Source organism: Strix uralensis, chromosome 5, assembly GCF_047716275.1.
Source record: "Strix uralensis isolate ZFMK-TIS-50842 chromosome 5, bStrUra1, whole genome shotgun sequence".
Classification (NCBI taxonomy): Eukaryota; Metazoa; Chordata; class Aves; order Strigiformes; family Strigidae; genus Strix; species Strix uralensis.
In genome coordinates this window covers 49131670-49159206 of record NC_133976.1, presented here as the reverse complement: position 1 = coordinate 49159206, position 27537 = coordinate 49131670, and the positions used below count along the sequence as shown (strand labels likewise).

At 35.8% G+C, this 27537-nt stretch overlaps 2 protein-coding genes across 9 annotated transcripts in view; one reads left to right on the top strand and one right to left on the bottom strand.

The window, feature by feature from the left end:
* TMTC3 (transmembrane O-mannosyltransferase targeting cadherins 3) overlaps positions 1-5393 on the bottom strand; it is a 33962-nt gene extending 28569 nt beyond the window's left edge. For 2 of the 4 annotated variants that reach the window (XM_074870703.1, XM_074870706.1), the window contains exon 1: positions 5031-5148. The gene's annotated coding sequence lies outside the window, so the exon portion shown is untranslated. Of the gene's footprint in view, positions 1-4406; positions 4616-5030; positions 5149-5328 lie in introns of those variants that run through there. The other 2 variants (XM_074870704.1, XM_074870705.1) reach the window with 2 other exon arrangements.
* CEP290 (centrosomal protein 290) overlaps positions 5181-27537 on the top strand; it is a 55143-nt gene continuing 32786 nt past the window's right edge. The window contains exons 1-26 of one of the 5 annotated variants that reach the window (XM_074870698.1): positions 5181-5487; positions 7587-7643; positions 8269-8389; positions 8528-8605; positions 9350-9419; positions 9629-9675; positions 10049-10192; positions 10384-10437; positions 11225-11245; positions 11405-11557; positions 11733-11915; positions 12270-12359; positions 12434-12556; positions 13570-13590; positions 13737-13860; positions 14381-14553; positions 15080-15242; positions 15905-16005; positions 16098-16185; positions 16641-16753; positions 19854-19938; positions 21323-21465; positions 22032-22196; positions 23186-23335; positions 24351-24466; positions 26691-26793. In XM_074870698.1, the coding sequence (XP_074726799.1) occupies positions 8288-8389; positions 8528-8605; positions 9350-9419; positions 9629-9675; positions 10049-10192; positions 10384-10437; positions 11225-11245; positions 11405-11557; positions 11733-11915; positions 12270-12359; positions 12434-12556; positions 13570-13590; positions 13737-13860; positions 14381-14553; positions 15080-15242; positions 15905-16005; positions 16098-16185; positions 16641-16753; positions 19854-19938; positions 21323-21465; positions 22032-22196; positions 23186-23335; positions 24351-24466; positions 26691-26793 (2610 nt within the window). In that variant the 5' untranslated portion in view covers positions 5181-5487; positions 7587-7643; positions 8269-8287. Of the gene's footprint in view, positions 5488-5614; positions 5756-7586; positions 7644-8268; positions 8390-8527; positions 8606-9349; positions 9420-9628; positions 9676-10048; positions 10193-10383; positions 10438-11224; positions 11246-11404; positions 11558-11732; positions 11916-12269; positions 12360-12433; positions 12557-13569; positions 13591-13736; positions 13861-14380; positions 14554-15079; positions 15243-15904; positions 16006-16097; positions 16186-16640; positions 16754-19853; positions 19939-21322; positions 21466-22031; positions 22197-23185; positions 23336-24350; positions 24467-26690; positions 26794-27537 lie in introns of those variants that run through there. The other 4 variants (XM_074870699.1, XM_074870702.1, XM_074870700.1 and 1 more) reach the window with 4 other exon arrangements.

Here is a 27537-nt window from a genome sequence, read left to right as displayed (position 1 = left end):
CTATGGAAAAGACATAAAACCCCCCATTTGACCAGATGAAATCAGAACAGATGCATACTTTATTACTAAGATTTCTGTCAGATGTTTTAATTTACAACAGTATCTGGCCACATCATGAAAAATAAACAGCTGAGAACAATAAGCACCAAGATAAGCCTTGTGAGACAGAAACTGCATGATCATGAGAGTCCAGTGTGGAAAACCTGAATGCCCAAGCTGTGCAAAACACCTGATTGTTAGTCTAATTTTCTCAAGCTGTTTGGCACAGAAGTCTGCATTTTGCACTGTGCTGTTTTCACCCGTGTACAGAGACGTTAAGTGGAGAGGACAGACAAGAAGCAGAGCTCTTGAGCAGGTTTGGCTTGTAAGGTATGTAGTTTTCCTCTTCCAATTTCTTGAGAACCCTCTACCAGTTCATCCAGTCTCTCCTTTTAAGAATTACAGACATGAATAAGACATAACAGAAAAAAAACCAAAACAAAACCCCCCAAACCAAAACACTTTTGGAAAAGAAAACAAAATATTGCTCTACAATACTACCAAATCAGTGACACTACAGAAGGTTTAGCAACACATACAGCAAAATATAGTAGTCTGCACAAAAAAAAAAATCAACACATATAAAAAATGCATAGTGATGTTCTAAAACTATTCTCAGTTGGGAGATTTGGGAGTGTTGAAGCCATTTTCTGCCCATATGAATTTAGGAAAAATTATGAAGTATGTATTTAGGCAGGGATACAGCTACAATGCCTTAATATGCAATAGCTATTTAAAGAGCACTCCATAATTAGCTATCACCTAATGAACATGCTATCTGCTTTCTTACATCAACAACAGACCCTTGCAGGAACAAATGTATTTGTGTTGATTAGACACATCTTACTACTTAACTTTAGAAACTTAAACATACATTTAAAATTTTTCTTCTACTGGGTAATGGTGCTTTTACACTCTGAAGGACATTAATAACTACTTCTGTTCTGATCAATCCTACTTCAAAGAAAATGTTCTATGCAAGTCACTTTCTTTTTCCTTACAGAAAAAGACACGGGTAGTGGCAGTAATAGAGAATTTGAGAACCATGGCACTTCCGTATGGGAAAAAAACTTGTACAGTCCACCTAATCCTGCTCAGGATTTTCACAAAGACAGGAACAAATATGATCATTAAAATTAATCTCAAACAGATGTCACAATCGCAGTTTCAACCTGTTCCACTTTTTGTATTAAAGCTCTTACCACCCCTGAAAGCGTAACTGACATATTATTGATATTTGCAACTTCTGATACAGACTGTATTTTGAAAGTCAGTTCAAGCTGTCAGAAAACTTTTTTTAAAATTCACCTTATTCACTGTCCATAACACAACATTAGCTACTACAAATCTAAAGATTTTTTTTTTTTTTAGCTCACGGAGAATATTTCCATTTATACCCAGATGTTAGCATTTTCAACCATAACCAAACTGCAACTGTTCTCTGGAGATGACGATGTAAGCATCAGTCATGATGAGGCAACAGTCTAACTCCAGAGTCATTTTAATAAGCAGCACTTTGTGTGTGCAACGTGGAGCATAATTATTATGTAAATCTCAAGGAACTTAATTTTGTGTTATATTAATTAGGCTGCTGGAAACAAAAACCAGGCAATTTGCATATGGATCAGGCAGTTTCTTGAAAAGCTTTGAAAACAAACTAATGAGCATTTATGCACATACCTAATCATAAAATGTGGACTTCCCACTCTCCTGTTTGGAGCTCTAAAGCCAGTGAAGAGATAGACATACCAAAGGAGCTGCCAAAAAATAGTCTGCATCTCATTTACTCTGAAGACATGCACTTTGACAACTATTGAAGGTCCTGAACTGTTTAACACACATTTACAGTTCACACAGAAAACCATCAAATTACCAAAGGTGGAAGAAAACAAAGAACTGTTAAAAACACTCCCAGATTTATTTTTATTTTTAAACAGGTGAGCAACAAGTTCATCTAAGAGCTGGTGGCTGTATTGATGAGTATCAGCAGATATATACAAAATGGGTTACCAAACCCAGTAGCATAGTCACTTAAAAATGGCATTTTAATTCAGATTGTGAAGCTCTGCTAATGTCCTTATTTCTCTTGCCTACTTGCTATCCCTTCTGTATTTTTATTTTTGGCTAAAGTGAATATTCTTTCTGCTGATTTGATACAAGTGTTTAATGACAGAAAGAAATCATCATTTTGTTTCTGTTGTCCCTTTCCAACACAGCCTTTAAATCTACCTTAAAAATGTCACTCCAAGATACAGTTCCAGTATAAAACAACTCAGATGCACCGCTGAGATTTAAATGACTGGGCTTGAATCTCATATTGGAAAAGGCAAGTAGTATTTGGGAAAATGGGAGGAAGAAGAATGCAAAACATTCCTGGATTCCCCTTTCATCTTGCTGAGATCCTAGGGAAGAATGAATATAACAAGAAAAGTTTTATTGTGGCAACCTTCCTCTGCAAATACTACAGGATCAAGAGGAACGGGACTAATCTGAAGTACTCTACATTCCCCAGCAAGGCAGCGGACCCCAACCTTCTCTTCCTACTGTTCTGAAAGATCAACCAGATGAGGAATGGCATCTGACATGGAGTCAGAACATGTGTTGCAGGCCAGAGGGAAGATTTCCCAGAGGGAAGACTGTGAAGAGCTTGGTGGCAACCAAGCAGCTGAACTAACACTGGGGACATTTTAGGGTACTCTGGTACAAACAAGGATCAAAACATAAAACAATTTAAAAACGGGTGAGAAGATGATACTGGTTTAGCTGTGGTTTAGCTTCAATTTGTTCAGTGGAACTGGTGCAACAGTCAGCTGAAATACAAACCACACAGGTAGGTTTTTTATTTAAAGGTATTTTATAGCTTAAAATGATTAACAGGATCTCACACTTCAAAGTCAGACCTTTAGGGTTTTTGGGGTTTTTTCGCTACATTCAAGCAGTAACAAAATAATACCTTTTATATTTAGAATAACTAAAACGTGATTTGTTTCCTCATAGGACACTGATGCAAAAATAGCATCTCTAAAATAATGCTGATTGACAATCTCAGTGTTCTAGAAATACAACAGCAGAAACTGCACGTTTGTTAACTTGAAGAATAAAAGAACAAAAGATACATGGGTGGCATAACCTGAAAAGACAGCCTTTAGACTTTGCTATACATGTCCTTATTTAGTATACTTGGTCTGTATATGACTTCTTGCAGTATTTTTAATAACATTCCATTAGGTCTTTCATATTTCAGTTTTTGTATTAGCTGTTTGAAATTACATACTGTTAACAAAACTGTGGTTTAACACGGATGCTTAACTGTTCTGTCAGGGTAGGTCAAGCTGTGTACTATGCAGCTAAAATGTTCTTCGGCTCCAGAACTACAAGCACGTATTCCCACTTAAAGAAGATCCACTTGTACAAAGTTTGTCACGCAATTAGATGTGACACAGAAAAAAAAGGAAAAACTAATTCACTTGCCCTAAGCCATTCTGTATTTTAAAGCTTTTCTTATTTTGTGCGGGGTTAATACTTCCATTCTTTTCACTCTTTTTTTACTTTTGGAAGTTTTCAGGCCCACCTCAAAACCCCTTTTAGTTCTGCATCAATCTTCTTTACTAGCTGCATTACACAATTATAACCTAGAGGTGGTTTCACTACCGATATATGTAACAGTGTATTTTCTCTTGATTCTGTCACAGAACAACACTCAAAAAATGCTGAAGCACATTAAATAAAGCACATTAAATAGCCAGACTGGCCTTAACAGCTTGTTAACCTGATGAAGAGGATACAAAAAAAGCATTCCTATTCAGAAGCCTAACATCACTGGATTATTTTATTTTCTGTATCACAGGGGGATCCATTTCCTGAAAGCTCATCTTGTAGCAAGGCAGCATTATTCCCTGTGGGTCATCCGCTCCACCTGTAAAAGTCCCTCCTGCTACAAAATCATTGTTTTACACATAATCACAATGAATTTTATTTTTAGTAACATTTCCCATTCATGAAATTTAATCCAGTCTCTTTCCCTTCCCCAACTACTCAGCTTGCTTCTCTTACCCAACCTAGAGCTGTAACTAACCAATCTCTAGTTGAGGTATAAGAGCCTTTACTTTCAATCAAGATTAAGAGTTATGCCATGACTGGAACAATTGCCTAACTATTAAGGAGTGTCAAGCATCTCGCATCTTGTCAGCCTTCATTAAATACCAACACTAATCAAGAGATAGAAAAGAAAAATAAGACAATGAATAATACAGAAAAAGGCAAAATTCCAAAGATGATACTATGATCACCTTTCTCTTTCCCTTAAGAAAAAAAAATCCTGCTCAGCTCTCCACAGCTGTTGAATGAACACAAAAATATACACACACCTCGCATGGCTACTGCTTTTCCTTTCTTATTCGAAAAGATGTGTTCACACACATTCAGTTAAAACACAGATTCCCAAACTTTCTGGGCCATCAGACCGTTACCAACGCTCAGACTTCCTCGCTGGCCACCAGTACGCAACGGATCCGAGTCCTTCATAGATGCGATCTTTCCCTGTACCGCTCTCAAGCTGCCTTCTGGGCCCCGACTCTTACGAATTTTCACGCAGAGCACATGCATACCCGGGCAGTGCTGCTGCCCGCCGCTCGGCCGCTCACGCAGGGAAGAGCGTGTTGCCCACAGCCCCGGGCCGAGGCAGGAAACCCACGGCCAGGGCCGGGGCGAAGGGGGCCGGGAAAGCGGCCGCTGCCGGGAAGCCTGAGGAAGGGAGCGGGCCGAGCCAGGGCGCGGAAGCGCGGCCAGGGACGCAGGCCGCACCGCAGCCTGGTGCTCAGCAGGCGCGGAGGGCTCACGGGTGAGGCCCGGAAGGCACGGCCAGGGGAGCGAGGGCCACCCGCCGCCGCGGGAAACTATCGCGGGCAGCAGCTACACCGGACTCAAGCCTCCCACCCCCCAGATCTTGCCTGCGCGGCGGCAGCCCCCCAGCGCGCCGCTGGCCGCCCTACCTGAGGCCGCGGAGGACGCTGCCCACAGCTCGCTCCGCCGCCGCCAGGCACCGCGCGCCCCCCCGCCCTCCGGCCGGCAAAGGCTGCCGGGAGCCCGCCCCGGGCCGGCCGGCCCCGCGGCACGCCGGGAGCTGCGGTCCCGGGGGAGCCGCGCAGCACGCCGGGACACGCCGGGACACGCCGGCCGCCGGCGGGCGGGGTTGCGGCCCAGCCCCGCTGTCCTGGTGAATGAAACGTTTGGCCCGAGCGGGATTGCGCCGCGCCCTGCCCGTCTCCCCCCTGCGCGGCCGGGCTATACCTCGGCATTGGGAGTGCCCGGCTGGCACCGTGGGGCCTGTCGTGCCGCGGGAGCGTTGACTTGCCCGCGCCTACGAGTATCCGGGTCCCCGGGAGCGGAGCCGGCAGGAAGAGTCTGATGGTGTCGCCTAGCAGCAGCCGCCGCCGACCTCGGGGAGCGGTGAGGTCAAGGGGCGGGGGGAGCCCTGAGGAAGGAGCCAGAATCGCTGCGCCCTGCGCTGCCGCCGGCCGGGGCCGCCTCCGCTCCCCCGGCAGCGCCGCGGGCAGCTGGGCCGGGGACGGCGGGGCGAGGCCGGTCCTGCGGGCGGGCCGCGGGTCCCCGTCAGAAGCGTCCGGGCGCAGGCAACGTCGCAGTGCGGTGCCCGGAGAAGGTCTCAGCCCGCCGTGTCTGCTCTCGCCTGGTGCCTCAGCTGCGCCCCGCTGTGAAGGTGGACGCAAAATAAGGCAATTTGTTAATTCAACAGAGTCAGATGAAATGGAGGCAAAATTGTGTCTCAGCAGTATCCTGGAGGATCACGATCTGTCACTGTATCACTCCTGGGGCTGGGATATACAGATTAGAAGAAAACAGGAACCCTGCGCAAGATCTCATTTGGTTTGGGGCTTTGTAGTTAAGATCTAGTGGTCCGTGGAGCTAGTAGATGAGAGCTAATCTGGATCATGTAATTTGAAAATCAGAAGTAGCTTAAGCTGGGTTAGCTCTGGTAAACTAATACAGAGTTAGCAGAGCACATCTGCTGCCCACATGACTATGCTGCTTCTTGGTATTCAGTCTTGCTCAAGTATTCCTGACACTGTGCTACATGTTATACACACCTTTATGGAAAAAGAACAGCTGTTCCTACCGGTGCTTAATTTCACTGTGATGATAAGGTATCATCATGGTAGTTTAGCTGCCTCTTTCCTGTAGGCAGCACAGGACATTATTGTTGTTCTGATAGTACTTGAACGTGCCCACCAGACGTCCTTTTCTATCTGCCCTTGCTGAACTTTGTAACATCTGGCTATTTTATGTATGTTTGATTCCTTGAGTAAATCAAGAAAACCTTGTGGTAACTAGTGTCAATGGCCCATCTATTTCACACTTTTTGTAGAGCTGTGATCTCAGTGTCTCACCACACAGATCATCTGTCAACTAAAAGCACGAGTTCTAGAGGGATCAGCTCAATTTTATGATGAAAATTTCAATTAAATAAGTTCTCTCTTATTGTCCTTAAGTATGTACATACTGTGATACACAGTGCATGCTTAGGTTGTGCCTCCCACACCTTACTAGATGGTCTGGTCTTCCAAGAAGTTGGATTATTTTGTGTGTGTACAAATATCTCTCCTTTTGGATAAAATTTTTGGACTGATACTGTCTTAAGATGTTAGATTATAAGAGAAGAAGAGATTTGAAAGATGGAAGGTAGGAAAAGATTGACGGTAGTAAGGTTGTGTATTTGCTTTCAGAATAGTTTTGATTGTCGGGAATTTCATACCCGTGTTTCCTATATCTCATTGTTAACCCTTAAACAAGTATGTTAGTGAAATCAAGTGATACTCAATTAACTGAAGAAGGAGTGCCAAGATCAGTATGCACCTGCATGTGATTTTCCCATATTTTCCTTTGTTGTCTATGACAAAGCAGAAAAGCAAAAATGTATAGATGATGTCATCCTTACAAAGTCATGGGTTATATGGTATACTTGTTTTCTAAAACACTTAGTAAACACTGAAGAAATGGTAAATATAGAGGAGCTCTCAAGTAGTTCACTTATTCAGAAAAGATGAGGAATAGTTGATTTTTATCCTCCCTTAAGCATACAGCTGGATTTCAAAGTCTCACAGCTCTTTCAGACTGCTTAAGCATATTTTTTGGGAAAGCTCAGCCTTTCATTAAGAAAGGAATTTTCAGTTGTTAGCTGCTGAATGATGGACAAGGGTGCATGATGAAACAGATCTCAAAATATCGTGGTCAGCATAGAGCAGTGTTACAGTTATTGATTGAGCTTGATTTTTTTTTCTATAAAATATATGTCCCTCCTGTGTCATTAGTTTTTGAATAACAATGAATTTAATGTTCTAGTTAGTTTTATTTCTTTCTAAATTTTCTTAACCATTTATGCCATATTCATAATTTAGGGCAATAAGTGGATTAAAAAATGATCTGTTTTAAACTTGGCAGAATCTAATTTTTGAAATACTGATAAGAAAGCCTGGAGACAGCTCCAGATAACAGAATAATCCAAGACTTCCAATCCCTTCTGCCTTTTTCAGATACTGCATTGACTGTCAGGTATATTAGAAATCATTGTGGCCCACAGCAACTAGTAGGTAAGCAGCAGAACAAAACTTTGCACCACTTTCTGATCAGATTTTTGTCAGTTTCCGGGTTGTTTACTGTCCTTTATCAGCTCAGGTAATCTAATCAAAAGGAAAGGATATTTATTTAATACAGGAGTTTAATATCTTAGAAAGGAATGTCAAATGGATGCTCATAGTATCAAACGAAAGCAGGTGTTGGTTGTTTTAAATATTAGAAATAATGATTTTGTGACTGTAAGGAGATGTTTATCCTAAAAGGGCTGATTCAAAGGACATCCAGTTGTGTTTGTTCATTAACATAAAAATACCGCATTGAGAGGTGGCGGGGGGGGGGAAAGAAGGATATTGAAGTTAAAACAGAGGTTTCACATGTGTCCTGATCTTCACTATTAGTGTCACAAATTCATTGGGTATACACAATGTGATTTTTAACTTAAAGAAAAAATGGTTTTACTATAGTTTTCTTGTTTGAAGTAGGCCAAAATGTAAACGCAGTGTTGGTGAGTGTTACAAAATTGATACAGTTATTAGAAGCATCTTGTGTGGTTCAGTGGCCAGCCTCCTTTAAATAATTTCACGTAAAATTGACTGGCACTGTTAATGTCTGATAACTGTTATTTTAATTTATTTTCAGAAAAAATTATAAATTGGATATGGCACCCATTTTAGATTGGAAGAAGCTTATGAAAGTTGATCCAGATGCTCTGCCTCGTCAAGAGGAATTAGCGGACAGATTGCTGGAGACTATATCCAAGGTACTCAAGGGGAAAACAGAACATAAGGGGTTTGTTACACATTCTTCCCTAAACTCTCTCTGGTCCATCACATACATAAATGATTTATTTCGTGGATTTCATTGGTATTTGTATAAAAACGCTATGCTGTCTCCTTAGGTTGATGGAAAAGACCTAAAAACTGAAACTCTGGAACAACTGATACAACTTTTTAAAATTACTCAGTCACTACTGAAGGTTTGTATTAATCTTCACACCAGATGCATTTGCTTATTTTTTGTTTAAATGAAAGCATCATTGCTCTCTTTTGTTTTGTTTTTTGTTTTCCTGCAATGAACACACTGGTTACTCCTAAAAGCATTTTTGTACAAAATGTGTGCTTGCACCAGAGTATCTGCTTGTAGCTGTTGGGATTATGGCATGTAGCAGTGACTAAGTGAAGTGACTACAACTAACATATAGTTAAGGAACCTTAGTTTTATAGATGGAGAATGCACACATCTCAAGAATTGGTTATTGGTAATGATTTTAACTTTAATAGAAGTTTTTGTGGTAGGTTGATGCTTTAGAGTAAATAAAAATGTCACCATGAATGGAAAAACACCACTATCCTAAAACTGATCCTATGAATCTATCATACTTTCTCGTATTTATTCATAAATGTACTGAAAGCAAGAAATAACAGCAGCATAGGTCAGTGCATTGGTTTTCGAGAGACTTTTTACTGGTTTTAATTCTCAGCAGTGTGCTTTTGAATGTTTAAAGTAGCCCTGTAGGATAAATTACTAAAGAAGGTATTTCAACAATCAGAACTTCTTAATTGTCCTCATGGGGAAAAATGGGAGTGGTTTTATTTGTTTAAAGAGAGAAAATCGATGTTCTTTTGTAAACGTTTTCATCATTTTAAACGTGAGGTCTATGGAACAATCTTTTAATATATGTTAGTAGTCAATATTTCTTCTTTGTTTACTTTTTTCCCAGATGAAAGCTCAAGAGGTAGAGCTGGCACTAGAAGAAGTTGAAAAAGCTGGAGAAGAGCAAGCCAAATGTGGTAAACAAGCCTTTTTATGTTGTTCCCAAATTATTTGTTAAATGTATTTTTTAGTTTGTTTTTTTTAAGTTTAAGGAGCTGAATAAAATACCAACTGCTCTGAAGTCAGTTACTTCAGCGAAGCCAAATATTTAAAGAGGTTGACCATTGTTCTTTTATGTACTTTTTACCTTGTTGCGTAATTCACTATATCTGTTCTATTTTAACAGAAAATCAATTTAAGACAAAGGTGATGAAACTTCAAAATGAATTAGAGGTATGTTTTAAATTTCTTTTAGTTTACAGACTGCTGTTTGGTGGGGGTTTTTTATTGAGGTTTTTTAGACTAGTATTGTAATCTACTGGAGATGTAATAGCCCTACATTTTACCTAATACTTTTTTTTGGCTTTTGAATATTCATCAGCCTCAGGTTTGCAAAGACCTGTATGTACAATGAATTTTTTTATACTTGAATAAATCCTGTTTACTTTTAGAAATTTCCGGGTTTTGCTGAAATAAGCTAGTGAGCCCTTCCTGTTGCTTTTCCTGAACATTAGGAACATTCGTCTTAGCATCTGCTTTGGGTTTTTAGTTCTTTCTGTTTTGAAGAACTGTACTATATTTATAATGTTACTTTAATGCTCTTAAGATGGCACAAAGATCTTCTGGTGGTCGTGATACTCGGTTTTTACGTGATGAGATCCGCCAACTGGAAAAACAATTAGAACAAAAAGAGAAACAGTTAACAGATATAGAAAAAGAATTGGAAAAAGAGAAGAAAGTGAATGAACAGGTAAGAAGGACTTCAGCTTGACATCTCTAAAAGCTGTTCTGGCACATCTTTTGAAAAGTTGATGTTCTGAAATTAAAAAAAGTAGCGATGAAATGGGACTGCTGTCTATTTTCTGTTTTGTTTCTGGAGTTCTTTGTTTTCATAGTTTATGGTGTTAGTGATACATATAAAGGTTTTCCATCTTGTTCTAGCTTGCTCTTCGAAATGAAGATGCCGAAAATGAAAACATCAAATTAAGGAGAGAGGTTAGTAAAGAGTTATTGCTGATTTACTGTATTTTTATTTACAAATATATTACTAGTTTTCTGTATTTATAATCTTTGGTGTGGCATGACGTTTAATTCTGTTTTAGAGCATTTTCCTGGTGACTAGTACAAAGAGAATATGGAATTTTAATCACATTTAGCAAATATATAGTACATGTACTCTAATGAAGCTTAGTTCATTGAGGTCAGAAGGTGTCCACATTTGAATTTACGTAGTCCTACTGTGCATTAAGTTTGTCTGGATTTTGTGTGTTGAATTTTTAGTATTTTTCTTAAATACTATTGACAAATACAGTTGGTGGATATTAGACATGATTCGGTTTATGCTTGCTACTTTTGTTAAGATTTTCTGATTAGTTAAAATTGTGAAAAGTCAAAAGTTAATATAACAATAAATGCAAAGATAGAGTTAACATTATTACTAGAATTTTTTTAATCATTCTCTTGAAAAACTTTTTCTAGCTGTTTTTAGAAAGAAAATGAATGTTTTATAGCATTTAATACCTGTAATCTTGGCCTCTGAGAGAATAAAACAGACAGCAAAAGTTAAATTAATGTCGTGGGGGAAACCTTGAGAATCATTCCTCAAAAAGCCCTTTTACATATGTGCCTGTATGTATGTACATGCATGCACATGTGTATGGAAGACTCTGTATTTATTTTATCTCTGTGTTGATTCCTATTTAGTCTTCCTGAAGAAAAGATAATTTCTGATGTTTTTCATGCTTTGTTCTCTTGGTCTTGTTTTCTCCTTTTTAATCCGAAGAAAAAACACATGAAGAAAAAGGTGAGACTTCTAAGTTTTTTAAAAGCAGACAGTAGGAATTTGGATGGGTTTTGACTGTCTTAGCTTGCTGTGTTAGCAAGACTGTTAGCTTGCTAGAAGAGCAACAACTTTGCCTTCAACTCTGCAAATAGATTTAAGTTTGAATTGCTTTCTGTGCAGAATGAACAATTGCGTCAAGATGTAGTTGACTATCAGAGGCAAATAGATTCCCAAAAAGAAACAATTCTAGTACGAAGAGGAGAGGATTCTGATTACAGAACACAGTTGTCCAAAAAGAACTTTGAGCTTGTCCAGTATTTGGATGAAATTCAGGTAAAATCTATGTGTGCTATTGAATATTTATTAGACTGTTACTGACAACAGTGTTTTTCACAAAGCTATGTCAATTTACAGATCAAGTCATGTGGAGTAAGGAAATATCAATTAATGCTTATTCAGGTATTAAGATGTGCACTTTTTAAAAGCAGCTTTTTCTTTAATTTTGCAGAATTTAACTGAAGCTAACGAGAAGTTAGACATTCAAAACCAAGAAATGAGAAAGAATCTTGAGGAATCAGTGCAAGAAATGGAGAAGATGACTGATGAATATAACAAAATGAAACTTATTGTGCAACAATCCGATATTGTTATGGATCAGTTAAGAAAAGAGAAAGAACACTACAAATTTCAAGTAAGAGCTGACTCATTGAATGTAATTTTTTTTTAGATTTCTCCTGTATTTTCATATTTCAGCTTAAATTAAAAAACATTCAACATACCTAGTGAAAAACACACGCTCTACTGAAATATTCTCTAACAGTAGTGTGAGCTTTAAATTTGGTGCAAAGGTTAAAACTTGACTGCAGATCACAATTTTTTTGTACAAAATGTTAGTAATACTCTGTTCTTAAGAGTTATGACCTTCCCTTGCTGCTGTAATGCTAATCTGTTAAATTGTATGTGCTTGATGTAGTGTGTTTTTATATATAGATTGCTTAAGCAAAACATTTTTGTGATATGATGTTCATCCGAATGCCATTCCTAGGTTCAGGAGCTTTCAGACCACCTGAAAGCAAAGAATGAGGAAGATGATCCACTCATGGCAGCTGTAAATGCAAAAGTTGATGAATGGAAGGTATTTTTTAATACTTTTTTATTATTTTTAGGAATTATTTCAAGTGTTCTGATAGTGTTTTATCTTCTTTACAGAAAATCTTAGCTTCAAAAGATGATGAACTCCTAGAGTATCAGCAAATGTTGTTTAACTTGAAAGAGAAAATGAAAATGGCCCAACTTGATGTAGACAGAAACAGTATAATGGCCCTTCAGCAGGTACAGTCTATGTGAGAAATTACACACATAGAAATTACCATTCACTAAATATGCTAGTGATCAAATAACTATTTAGTCTTTCATAGTTTGCAAATACCAGAATATCTATTACTTATGTTTGAGAATTGTGAGATAGGTCAATTCATTCCACTACAAAGTTAGCTTAATAGATAATGCAGAAAGTGAAACTTCTCTTGCGGTATGTATGAACTGATCTCTTGGTAGTTGGTTCTGTTACTTTCATATTTATCTTTTCTAACTGTTAGTAGAATGATTGCTTTAACATCTAAGCATCCATAATTTAATGCCTTTAAATTATAGCTTAGTTTCTGTCCTCTAAATTTGTTAGTTAAGGAAGAGTCTTACATAGTGTTTAATTTTCTGTGTTTGTCTCACCTGATGCCATACCTGATGTCTGTGGTTCAGACCACGATAGAGCTAGCTAAATTTAAGTATCTCTCATATTCATGCAAAATTACATAGTTCTTTATGATTTTGAATTTCTCCACTTTCTTGAAAAACGTGAAAAGAATAACTCAATAACTAAATTAGGAATCCTGAAATATGCATTATTGGAACCATACTGTATGATACCAGGATGATTTTCTGCCTCGCTTCAAGTTTTTTAAAGAAATTCATCATGATGTTTATGTTACATGTTGGGCCCTTGTAGGCTGAGCAGTATGGTGAGGTATACTCACGCAGTGTTCCAAAACTAGGAACAGATAGCTTCTCAGGAGAAAAAAACCCTTAAGTATAAATCAGCCTCTGATGATCAGAAGAGGAAGGCAGATGAAAGTAACTTTGATAAGCAGTTGCAGAGTCTGGTTTTAGCTGGCTAGATAGCTATTGAGGTTGCTTTTTTTGGATGACTGTCATTATCATGACGTTTTGCGCAGTTTTGTGGAAATAAGCATATTTTTAAAGCAGACACTTAAAAATTAAATCAAATTACTGCACTGTGTCTTTTTCTTTTATTTTTCCTGCTTTACCTTTATATACGCAACTTCTAGATAATATCTGAACTCTATGTTGTAAGTACAGTATATTTGATGTTTTGTATATTGTTTTGTATTAGCTACTTTTAACTTCTTCATTTACAGTGTGGTGTTCTATATTGGTAGCTTGCCTGTCAGTAAAGAAGAATTCTTTAATGGAGTTTCTTTTTTTGTGTGTGTAGGGTGTGCAAGAGCGAGATGCTCAGATAAGGTTGCTTACTGAGCAAGTGGAACAGTATACCAAAGAAATGGAACAAAATGCATTTGTTATCGAGAAATTAAAATATGATCTCCAAAAAGATAAAGGTAACATGACCATTTTATTTTAATGTCTATGGAAAAGAAAATAAGAAATGACACATTTACTGTGCATTCTTTATTCTCTAGAAATACAAAAAAAATATTTGCATTATTTGAGTAATATTAATCTCCGATTTTTTTTTTTGGTTTATTTCCATTTATTAAACATTTGAGTTTAAATTTATTCACAGTACCCTAACCCTAAGAAAACTACACCTAGTCTGTAAAGGTTAGAGCATAACATATAAGGTCTTAGCTATATCAAGAATTGTAAATAAGTAGTAACATGCAATTCAAAATCAAGTCTGATGTCCCTTACATGCACTTACTTCTTATAAGTATTGTTTGAGTGAATGATTAGGGGATAAAAAAAAGCTCTCGTATGTAGTCTTTTGTAATCACTTCATTAAAAAGAGCAGAAAATTAAGATCTTTATAACATCATCAGAAGTGTTTCTTTCTTGCTTAATGGCTGATAGCAAAAATTCCTAGTTGAACTGTAAACAGATCAAGGTTTTTCTTTTCAGGTCACTCATCTCTTGCTCAGCAGAATCGTATTGGGGATATGCAAGAAAAGTTAAAAATGCTAGAAGAGAGAACTAAGGAGGCTGAGAAATCAGCAGAATTAGCAGAAGCAGATGCTAGAGAAAAGGACAAAGAGCTTGTTGAGGCTTTGAAACGAATGAAAGACTATGAACTGGTAAACAATTTGTCAGAGCAGACAGGGTATTTCATCATATTTTTAGGAGATCATTTTGTCCTTCCATTTTTTATTAAATATGTTCTAATTAGAAATTAAATGAATAACTTCTGATGTTGTGGTTGTTTTTTTTTTTCTTTCATAATAACATTTAGTGGTCACTGACTGCCTGCAATGTTAGCCTTACTTAACAATTTTTACAAGTTTTAACAGTTTTAACATGCTCATATGGGCTTCTGAAGTCCATTGAACAATAATAGAACACTCAAGAGACAATTCTTCGAAGGATCGTGTAGTAAGAGGACTTGGTTTTGAAATATGCAGAGACTCCTCTGTAGTCAGAAGACAGATTTGTGGGATCTGCTTTTTATTCAGTAACTTTTCTCACTAAGCGTAGTACAGAAGAGTGATAGAGGTTGAAAAACATTTTTCTTGTCTGTGTAATGATGAAAGACAGATTCATAATTTATTTTCTTACATCTTGTGTTGGTGGTTTTGTTTTTACTTTCCATTTGGGTTTTTACAGGGAATATATGGTTTGGAAGAGGCTGTTGCTGAAATAAAAGGTTTAAAAAATCAAATCAAAATACGAGATCATGAGATTGAAACATTAATTAAGGAAGTCAATAAACTTGAACTTAAAATAAATTATTTTCTTGATGAAAATGAAGAACTCAGAGAGCGCTTAGGTATGCTATATCCATTACGTTTTCAATTATTTATTGTGTAAGAATTTAATTAACATTATATCATGGAAATATTTTGCTATGTTAAGTAACTACTTGGAAATAATTTTGTATATTCTGCTTATATTTGCAGGCAATTTTAGTTAGGACAAACTGCATAAATGTACATGACTAAACTGGAATGTACATGGCTAAACTTGGCTTACAGGTTGCTTTGACTGAAGAAAGTAGGAGAGTAGGTTTTGTAGTGCTTTTTGGTTTTGGTTCCTCTTTGACTGTACACCACCTAATCAATTTTGTAATATGGTATTTAGAAACCATAACATACTGAAGTTGTAATGCTAGATTGAAAACACAAAGAAAACTTTGGATAGGCTTATTTTACATAGAAGAATCTAAACGTAAATATAGTTAATTTTAGGTGGCATTTTATTGCTTCTTTTCTTTTGTGAGTAACTGAAGTAAAATTATGCTTTCTCCTGGTGTTATTACATGGAGCTTAAGATGTGTCTACATATATAGAAATACATATATTCAGCTATCAACATATTTTTTTAATTCTACTTGACTAGTTATGTTCTGATTTAAATTAACTGCATTCTAAATATTACTAACATTAATGTTCCTCCTTAATGAATAATTATGCAGCATATACTGTGTTTTAGGTCTTGAGCCAAAGACAATGATTGATTTAAATGAATTCAGAAACAGCAAAGTACTGAAGCAGCAGCAATATAGAGCTGAAAACCAGATTCTTTTGCAAGAGGCAAGTGATAAATCCTATTTTTGTGTAAAAGCTACATAATAAACATGTATTTGAACAAAATGAAATACTGATCTGTGAATGATAATACACAGATTGAAAGACTAGAAGAGGAAAGAATTGAACTGAAAAAACAGATTCGTAAGTTGGCTCAGGAGAAAGGAAGAAAAGTTGCAACAATAGGTAGGATTTTTTTAATTATAAACTGTCCTTTGAAAAACATGCTGTCTACACTTAGTAATATAGCTATGTTCATATTTACTCATTTGTTTAAATTACAAGTCTGAATACATTTCATTGAATCTGAGGAACAGGTGAGTGGTTTTGTATTTCCGTAGAAACTTTTTGACTTGTGATGGCTAGTAATACATCACTGTGAGTTGTGTGATTAGCCTGCAGTTCTTAGATGCAGAATGATCTCACCATGATTTCCAGTAAATCTATATAATGTATGAGTTTCAAAAATCTTAAAACCTCAATTCTGTGCCACCCAGGGAAGCATAATATGCTCAAATGGAAAGGTTTACACCTTACTTGGTAGGTAGAAAACTAGAACTCCGTTATACTAAATGGAATATATTCCCTTGCCAATTAAAAATTCATAATCATTTATTACTTGTACATTTACTTGCGATTAGGATTGGATGCTGGTGATGTGCAGATAACTGATAGCTTTACTGAAGAAAAGGGAATAAATAAGAGGAAATTGGATTTCTTGAATAGACATGATATTGCTGAAGTAAAAGCAAAGGTAGGTTCATAAAACAAGTTCATAATCATTGTGTTTCGCTTTCAAAATAAAAATAATGTTATTTCATAAGCATCTGTTCAAGTATTTCTCTAGGTGCTTTTATTAACGGCTTTTAAAAAAAATCCAAAAATCAATAATTTGTAATTTTTTTTGAAGACCAATGAATATCCTGTATTGTTTCTGAATATAGGCTAGCAGCTCATGTAACATGGAAGGGAGAAACACACTTTCAGATAAAGAAGCACCAGTTAGACTTCTGAAATCAGAGAAAGATATAGTTGAAAACAGTAAGGCTGTGGGAAATCTACCTAGAAGACCATCTGGCATACCTGAGAATTTAGATAACTTGGAAAATAACAGAAATACTTATTTGGATCATTTAGGTTCAAAACATGTGACAGAGTGGCAACTAGTTAATGACAACTGCAATTCTGAAACTCTTAGTATAAAAGAGCTTTTTGTTATCACCAGAGCTACAATTTATACAGACATCAGGGATAACAGATTATACAGACAATAGAGAGATGGTAAAAGACTTAAAATCAGACTACACAGGTTCATTTTTTGCTTATCAGTGAGTGTGTCAGACCTCAGAGGTAAATAACCAAAATTACAGAAACAAACCATCTTTTCAGAATCAAGTGTCCATAACTTCTAATTCAGACCAAACAGGTCAGGAAAATTTTTGCCCAGGACTATCTCTCAGCAAAAACTCTCTGATTCCTGTGCATCTGCTCTTGGAAAGCCAGTAATGCACAAAACACAAATGACATTGAAGGATAAGCAGGACTATTCACAAGTAAAGTTTTCTGATTTAACCGCCTTTCAAGAAGACAAGGAAGAAAAGAAATGCCCAACAAAATTGTTGCAGGTAAAAGCTTTGGAAAGTGGGCTTGAAAATGGACAATCAGAACGCTCAGGTAGATCCTGTTGAAAATGTCATAGAGCAGTTGAGAGAATTAGCCCTTCTTAGATCACAGGTGAGACACCTTTATAGTATGTATGTTTATATCTATTGCAGTTATTTGGAAGATAAATGGTAAAGATGTGTTAGTTTACTTTCATCTTTATTAATTAAAGCTATAAAGGATAGTTCTGATAGAATTAGGCATTTTTTTCTAATTAAAAAAAGTGCTAAGTCTTAATTTGCAGTTTATTTATTGACATAGGATTGAAAAAAAGTAGGCATATATTTTCATTGTGTTGGAGGAAAAACTTTGCATAACACTTGTGTACATGCATGTAGATGGGTATGAAGAGAGAACAGGTTTTATTCTAAGACCTTACACATGTCTGTGTAATCAAAGCACTCATCACTTTTCTTATTAGTGCAGACAGCCTTGCATCTCATACAAATCAGTTGTTGCAACTGTATTTTAAACAACATAGTTTAAGGGTTATTTTTAAAAATTGTGTTAAATAAATAGAGACATGCAAATGGTAGTTTAGAAGAGTTAGTTGAATGAAGTAGGGACTGAATCAGTCCTTTGGTATGAAAGATAGAAGATGAGATTTCTGTTAAGATGCAGATGTTATTTGACTAGAGAACATCTACCTCCAGAGAGAACAAATGGTGTAAAGTTAGACTTGTGGAATGGGAAAGGCCTTTCCTTCTGGGAAACATCTAAGAGGTTCCTGTGTTGGTTCTTCTGTCCTTTTATCCATTTCCCTGCCAACTGACAAAGATAACGTATATCTGTTTTCTGAATAAAAATATTTCCAATGAAAAATTCCATTACTTATTAAAATGAATAATGATAAAATCTTTTAGGTTCTCAAAAGGGTTTTTGAAAGCTCTGCAGTCAGTGAAAGAATGAGTTGATTTCAGGATGCTTGCTGTGATTTCTTTTATTCACATGGTAAATCATATAAAAAAATTAAGTCACTGGAAACTTCCTAAATTGGTACATTTTTGTTGAAATGCTGCATTAGTTTTCCATATAGTGGAGGACATAGCTTTGATTGCTAGAGATACATGTGGAGCATGGATCAAGCCAGTCCCTCGGAGTCTCACAGACTTTTGTTCTGTACCAGACTGTTCCAATTAATCACAGAATCATCTAGGTTGGAAAAGACCTTGAAGATCATCTAGTCCAACCAATTCTTGGTCATGACCCAAGAATGCATGTTTCCCTAGACAGTGTATATGGGATACACCTTGTGTAATTCTTCTAGTGAATCCAGCTCTGTTGCAATTGCATTTCAGGCAGGAGATTCAGATGTGGGCTAGGAAATTTTCATGAAGGTTTATTTCAAATTTGAAAAAAGGCTGGGACTAGAACATTAGATTGCTAAAATTAGAATGTGTGTATTTTTTGTCTGTGAGAAACCATCTAAGAATGGGATGAGGAAACATCACAGTTACAATGTAGAAGATAAGCAAATAGGTCTTTCCTATCTTTACCTGAAATGTTTTGGAACTGATGGCATTTCTGTTGAGCCTGTTGAGCTATGTAATTGATCAATGGAAAGTATAAGTCTATATACATCAGACTTTCTTCAATTATACAAGTTTTTCCATGCTACAGGAGTATGCTTTGCTGTTGTGATTTCTCTTTAAAAGTGCACTAGCCAAGCTGTGGAGTGAATAATGCCTACTAATTGCATTTTCAGTAGAATTTTTTTTATATTTTGGAAGATAAGTCTTGGAAATATAATTCTTTTGTATATAAATGGATATAGAATCCTATACTACTAACTTACTGTTGGATTTTCTTTAGAATGAGCGGATACCCAGAGATTTGTTGATCAAGAGTGTGCTAAATAGTTATGCAGAATTAAATCTTGAAAGATGTAGAAGTCAGGTGGTGCAGGTAGTACAAGGTTTAAAAATAAAACCAAAACAGGATAAATATTTTAAAAAGTTTATTCATGGCTTAAATAATTTTTTCCCGATAATTTTGTTGCTGTGAAGATGAGGCTGTTTCTTTGATTGTTGCCTTCTATATAGCACCTCATTTTGGTTTACATACTATGTAATTTCACTGTTTGGATTAGCAATATTTTTAAGCATTTATTCTCATTTAACCACAGACTCTTATGAAAATTCTAATACTCAAATTCTTAAATTAAATTTTTGAGTCTTTGTTCTTTTCTTTAGAATGACTATCTTGCAAATGAATTAAGCATGAGAGAGAGAGATTTGGAGAAGAACAGGACTGTTATAGCCAAATTTCAATCTAAATGTAAGTTGCAACCTGTTTTAAAACTAGGGAATATTATCAGGTACCTGCAGATAGTTTGCTTATTTAGTTGTTCAGTTTCTATGATTGTGACCATGAATATAGGACTCTACAGTTTCTGTTTTAAATGCAGTTTACTTTGGTATATTTCACAATGACTGAATTTGCTGTGTACGTAGAAGGTTATTATAAAATCATTCTGATATACTTCTGAACTGTAGAGACTATGGTTGTGAATTAATCCAGGTGTGAACACAATGATTATAAAACAATGAATGTAAATGTATTTATCAAATTGGAATTTCTTTGAATTCTCGTTAATGACTTTTTAAATATTTTGTGTTTGTATTAGTGTATATCTTTGTGTGCATGTGTATAAACACATATATAGTGTTGCTAATTTTAAACTTAAATTAGTGATAGTACATGAAACATAGCTTATTTGTGCTAAATACATTAAACTAGGACCTCTCATGTTTTTCCTTCCTGAATCACACCTAACAAGGGCTTTAAGTCTGTGAGGGATCCCAGTTATAACACACAATTTACTTGTGTAATTGTAGTGCTTTTCTGGCTCCAAGGAATTGTTGGGGAATTAAACCCACTTCCTGCTTACGTATGTATGTATGTTAGCTGAAGTGCACTGCTTGCAAGCTCTGAAATAAAAATAATGCTGATTTATCTAGACAAGTATCTTATTTGTTTTCCCAGAGAATATGAATTCTAAAAATTCTGTTTGACTTTTCAAAATAGACTTGGTGAAACTGCTCATACTGCTCCAAATTTTGCAGTTCACTCCTGGGTCTTCAGAACAGGTAGCCATATTGTTAAGATGCAGAGAATGTCCTGACAGGTTTGTTGTGGTTTTTTAAAGTTTCCAGACTTCTTGCTCTGTGCTGAAAACTCTGGAATTCCAGTGAGAAACTAGTGGTGGTAGGAAAATTGTATGTCTTGAGAGTCCTTATTACAGACAAATAATTTAAATGTTCTTTTTTTCTCAGTCTGCAGCAGGAATTTTGACAATTCCTATATACTTCATTGCTACATTCAGACATTTCCAAGATAGCCACATTTCTGGATTTGTGAAAACCAGTCAGACAGGCTACTAAAGAAGTGAAAAAAGTAGCAGGAAACATTGAAGACTAGAAGGTTCAATAAAGTCAAATGTGTTTCCATGAAGCATTTCATTTTCTTGGTATTCTCCAGCAAAACACACTCTCTGGCTATTCCTAGCAGCTCTACTTTTAACTTCCTAATTGGTTATGTCTATATATAATATGAACATTCTTTTTATATATCAAATCAACAAGTATTATGATGAAGTGTCCTAGGAAACCTTAACTCATTTTTTCACTGCTTTGAGATACATTTACAATTTTTATTACAGTAAAAGAATTATCTGAAGAGAATAAACAACTTGAACAAGGAATGAAAGAAATATTGCAAGCTGTCAAGGAAATGCAGAAGGATCCTAGTGTGAAGGGAGGAGAAACGGCCTTAATAATCCCTAGTCTGGATCGCTTGGTTAATGTAAGCTTGCTTTCTAAAGTATTACGTAGCTTTATAGGATTTACAGGATTTTTTTTTTTTCCTCCTCAATTATTGGGTTATTGTATAATTAAATAGTAGCCACCTTATACATATGCTTCCTTAGTTACAAGTATGAGCATGTAGTGTGACACTGCTTAAAAAATGGAAATTAAAAATATATAGCAACAAGAGATTACCAATAAGAATTAGAAAAAAAAAATCTTCAGCTGAATAGTATATAACTGTCTTTGGCAAGTTTATTGTCTCAGTCATAAAGCTTAGGTAAAAGTTTGTTTGCATGTCTTTTATCTCTATGGGACCTGCAGGAAATGTTTAAGAAAAGTTCTTTAATCAAACATGTTACCAAAAAAATTAGTGTTTTTACAGGAAAAATTAACCATTTAAATCACAGTCTGTGGCAAATATACCACCCAGAAACTGATAAGTAGGTTTTAAAATGTTAAAATTTCATGCTTTTTGCTAATTTCATGTAGGCTCCAGTTTATTATGAAAAAACAATGCTTTTCTGCACTTTTTCTCTGTTAATTAAATGTTTACTGCATTAGGCAATGGAGTCAAAGAATTCAGAGGGAATCTTTGATGCTAGTGTGCACTTGAAAGCTCAGGTTGACCAGCTTACAGGACGAAATGAAGAATTAAGACAGGAACTGAAACAGACTCAGAAGGAGGCAACAAATTTCTCTAATCAGCTGGCAAATGCAAATGAAAAGGTATACAATTTATTTTATAGTATTTATTTTGTACTTGAAAAGTGGCTGCTCTGGTAAGTTAGAACAAAACTACACAATCTACAAGATACTGAATTTAGCTGATGTGAACAATGTAATTAAAACCTTCATTAAATTAATCTTAATTAAATTCATGTGTTGGATCTACCAATTTGTTCATTTTATGTTCAAATCTTACTCTTCTTAATGTTACTTTATCCTTGGAATATCCTATCATGTTAAACACCAGGCACACCTATCTTTTGGGGAGAGCTGTACCAAAAAAAGCTCTACAGATTTTTTTTCTTCAAAAAACCAGTAGTCTTGCATTTTTATTTATAAATAAGTGACAGAGATTAGGTGTTCGAAAATGATGAATCGTTCTCTAAAATCCTGTCTCTTATTTTAAGTTAAACGGCTGATTCTGTGGAATGCTTCTTCCAGGGCAGGAATTAGGAATGGAGTATTATTTTACAAGAAGCCAAATTTAAATTTGCCTTTTAGAACAGCTTTGGTGATGCAAAAAGATGTGCCAGTAACAAATAATCTAAATAGTGTTTTATGTGCTGTTAAAGAACCAGAGAGCTTTTAAGAAGTTAAATGAAAAGGCAAAGATTTGTTTAGAATAAACCATCAAATAACCACTGCAGTAATTTTTTCCAAAATTTCATCTCTTTAAAAGGAATAGAAATGCACTGTTTTAAGCAATTTGGCATAAAACTGTGGTGAATCCTCAGATATGTGAAGCTGCCCTGATTGCTGGAGTCATTTGATAAATTTGGCTTAAGATATTATGCATTTAATGATTTATGGAATCACAGCATTTTTAAAAGGATACTTTAAAGAGTGTTTGAATGCTTTAGAATATAAATTAAAGTGAATTAGGTTGTTAATAACAACTGATGTAGCACAGGAAAACAACGTATTTTCCATCAGTTTTTTTAATTGAATAGCAAGAGCTGCTACTTTATATTTTTGTTTCTTTTCTTTAGATTGCACAACTGAAAAATGAAATTTGCTTATTAAGTCAGTCAGAAGGTGCCAATACTGTCTTCCGAACAGTGAATCTTCCAGAAGGCATGGTTCCTTCAAGTGTCAATATGATTAATTCTCTGAATGAATATTTAATACGTCTTGTACAGGTAACTCATTTACTCCTTGATGTCAGGAATATTTGTAACATGTAGATAATTCCTCCAAAATCTAGCACCATGCCATGTATGGACATGCGAGAACTCGCCAAAATTATTTTGAAGGTCTGACATCCAGTGAACTCTTTGGGCTGTTCTCTTTTTTTAAAGCTGTAAGTATTTTCCTGTGTTGTAAATCTGGAAGGCAATACTTAATTAAATTTTTGACAACAATTCAGATTGTTTTGTTTTAAATCCGAATTTTGATCTAAATATTTGCCCACTCTTCCTTTTACTTCTGCAGTTGCACTCTTTCTATGAGAAATTCTCTCTTACTGTTATCTGGATTCCACACCTGAGTCTGCATGTGCAAATCCTACTCTGAACAGTTTTTCTCTATACAGCAAAGGTCTCTATCGATTTACCATATAAATTTTCATTACATTATTTGTCAAAAATATGTCAACATTTCTAAAAAGAGGCATAAATACATTGAAACTGAAGCCAGTGATTCCCATGGGAAACATAGCAGACAAGCATATAGTAAAGAAGAATTGACTCTTTGAGAATTGGAGTAAAAAGAACTTACCTTTTTATTATTATTAAATTATTTTGTTCTGTCTTTGATCACTTTTGTTGATTAGAGAATATTTTTAACTGTATATGATTATAAAGTAGAAGAGTATTTGGGAACATGAGAAGAAAATATTGCTTTCCAGTTAGATATTCAGTTAGTATTCTTTGTGGGCTAGCAAGATGTCATGGTGTTTTGAACTTTAAGGGCTGTAATCCACAGTGCAATTACACACTATTTCACACTTACTAATATGAATGCCAAAGTTTATTGGACATTTTTCATCTGTTGCTTCTAAAGAAAATACACATTTCATATCTCCAGTTCACACAGTTCATGACAGAAGCATCTATCATGGAAAACACAAGGGAGAACTGGCATTTTGATTAATCCTTTCATGTTTAAAACCTCTATTAATCACTTCAATATTTTTATTTGGAAAATAATCTTTAGGAACTGGAAAATAAAGAACAGTTACTTAAACAATTAGAAGATGCAGTAGAGGACTACAAGCGAAAATTTGCAGTAATTCGTCATCAACAAGGCTTACTGTATAAAGAATATCAAAGGTACTGTTCTCCTTTCTGAATTACAAAAGTTCAACTATCAATGTTTAATAATTTTGAATACAAAATTTGCTGCTGTGTTGAACTAGTTCTTTGGGTAATGTCATAAATGCTGCTGCTCTTGGGTATGGACTCCATATATTTTCTTTAGTCCTGTAAGGATTCTGAAAACTCTTACAAAACATTTTCTGCTGGAGTCTTTTCATATTTCATACTTTATAATGAGGATTGCATTGTGCTTTCTTCACCCAATGTCTTGTATTTTATTAGAAACTGGTATTACAGACTCTTCAGTCTCGTTTTCTTTTGCTTTCAAGTATGGGTCCTAACAGTTTTTCTGAGGGGAAAAGAAAGAAAACTGTTATCTAAATACAGTCAGAGATCTCTGTTTCAATATTTTAGATCATCAGGACTTTGTAGTTTGTTTTCTTTCAGACTCTTAGTTCCTTTATATGCTTGATTGAATCTAATTTCTGTAAAATTCTTCTTACGTTCAAAAAAAGAAGGATTTTTATCTGCTAGGAACATAGGGATGAATATGGTGATTTGGCTTCTTCAGTTAACACTGTTGTGTTCTCTAGCTTTGGATTGTATGAAGAGTCACTGGACAGCTTTTGGAATAAGGGTGTTTTATCTTTTAGGACCTTCTGTTTGATTTTTGAAACAGTTAAGACTTCCCAGATAACATTATCTCTGTTTGAGGCATTAAAGCTATAGCTTTTTGAAAATATTAAAGGCTATAATATACTGCCTCATTTACTACTAAATTAGATATCTCCAATGACAGGGATAAAATGATGATTCAAGGCTCCTTCTCCAAACCTGTTACCGATTGAAGTTAGGGGAGGAGATTCTTTGACTTGGCAACCCATAAAGACTCACTTTCAGAGCATTTTCTTTCCATTTCCTCCGTTTTCTTCCATTATGGAAGAAGCTAAGAGATCTTCTTTGAAGAGAAAATACTACTTCTGAAATACCTTTGATTAGTTGCTTAAACTAGCCTATACGGTCTATAGGAACTTCCTTATTAGGCATATATGACAGTTCATAGTCTTTTTTATTTCCAAATAAATAATAAAAGTGGATAGAGGAGAGTAGTTTGGGCCAAAACGAAGCTGAATCTTTTAATGTTTTTATTTTTCACTGAAATAAAAAAACTAGGTTGGGAAATGACATACTGTATGCATCTGAAATAAAATGAATACAATAGAAGAAAAGATTTGTAAAACCGTTGAGAAAATTGAGTTAATTTTACAGCCATTGCCTGCCCTTTAGTTTAGAAGTCTGACCTCTAATGCAGAATTTGGATATGGGAAACCTAAGTTTAATTCTGTCTACTTCCTGAGGGAAATTTGAACTGACATCTTTTAAAGAAAGAGCCAACTACTATGCTGTGGGGAATTCTCAGAGGACAAGCAAGTAATCCTTTCCTTATAGTACTGTACCAATCTGTATGATTAATTAAAAATACTTTAAAATCAACTTAGGTATTCTCCTGTCAGGAACTGCAGAAGCCTTGTTCCCTTTCCACGTTGTTTCTCCTAGCTAATGAAGGTGTAAGTGCCTCATTGAAAGAAAACATTTATGGAAAGAATCACTGATTAATTTGCCAAATCATTTTATCTAGCTGTAAATCTTATTAGCCAAATTATTTGGCACAATTGTGAATACCTCTTGAAATCTGCTGGGCCTAGTCCTCTTCAAAAAGAAAAGGCCCATTTCCAGGCTCACAGCATGGTAAGTACCAGTAGTATGATTTTTTTGTCTCCCTTCCTATAAGAGGGGGGTGTGGAGTTTCCAGAGAGGTACCTAAAGTGGAAATGTTTTTATTTGGAAAATTTTAAACTTCACCTATTTTTATGAAAACACGTGCAAGAAAGTAATTAATTTGAAACAAAAGTGGGTAATTTAAAGCAGATTAAATCCCATGTGTGTATATTTTTGGGCAGTAAGGCATCTCTATCTCTTCACTATAGTACACATGTGAAGAAGAGATAAGACACTTTAACTTAAGAATTATTTTCATCATTAAACCAGTTGCAGCCCAAAGAGAGGGGATAGTTTTTCAGTAATCCATTTACAGTTTATAATGTCTTTTTCAAATTACATTACTGCTAAAAATAAGTATCTTGGTTTGCAATATTTCAGGGTTGCTGTTTTAGTTACAGTTTTAAAAATCATCAAGTCTTTCATCATTCTAAATGAAAATATTTAATTACTGTTTTAGTCAAAAGGAAAGCTGGCAGAAAGAATCAGAAGATATGAAAGAGGAAAAGAAAAAGCTAGAAGAGGAAAAAGAACAGGATGCTGCAAAAATAAAGGCATATTCTGTAAGTAATTTTGTTGCTTTCATTTTTCAAAAGGTTTTAATACATAGAGGTTTTAATACAGTACTGTAATTTCTTAGATGGAGAAAATGTTGCAGGGAGAGCTGCTCAATTCAAATCAAATCAGAAGGAAGTGGTTTATTGATTTATTAGTTGAATGTAAATAACTAGCAATCAGTGAACTATACATTCAGAATCAGTATCAACAATACAAAAGGTAAATCACAATATTAAGGCACATACACAATGTTACTATAGACTTAAAAATCTCTAAGCACCATTCAGGAATTAACCTCAAATATTTCTCATCCCACACATCCACATTCACACAGTTACATTCACTCCCTGGCCCCTTCAGGTTACCAGCACGCACCCCCTTTCCTAAGAGTGCAAGATCACTGTGTACACACACCTCTTGTGTGTGCTCTGGGGTGCTGTGTACATGTGGGGGTGCTTCGGTGTTATGTGCACCTGTGTGCCTCGCTGCAGCCCGCTAATCCATGCACTGGTGAGAAATCACCCCAGGAGGTCACATACACACACCCAAGGTGCGGGTCCCTACTTGCTGCACTTGGTGCTGCCAGACCGTTGGCTGGAATGCCGAGACTCATGGTGTCCAGCAGGGCAGAAGCGCCCACATCTGCAGGGACAGTGGGGAAACTTCTGCAACTGAACTAGGTTATGAGTGCTGCATTGTAACTCTGTCCGCCCTCACTGCTAGAAGTTTTCATGCTTTTTTTTTAATAC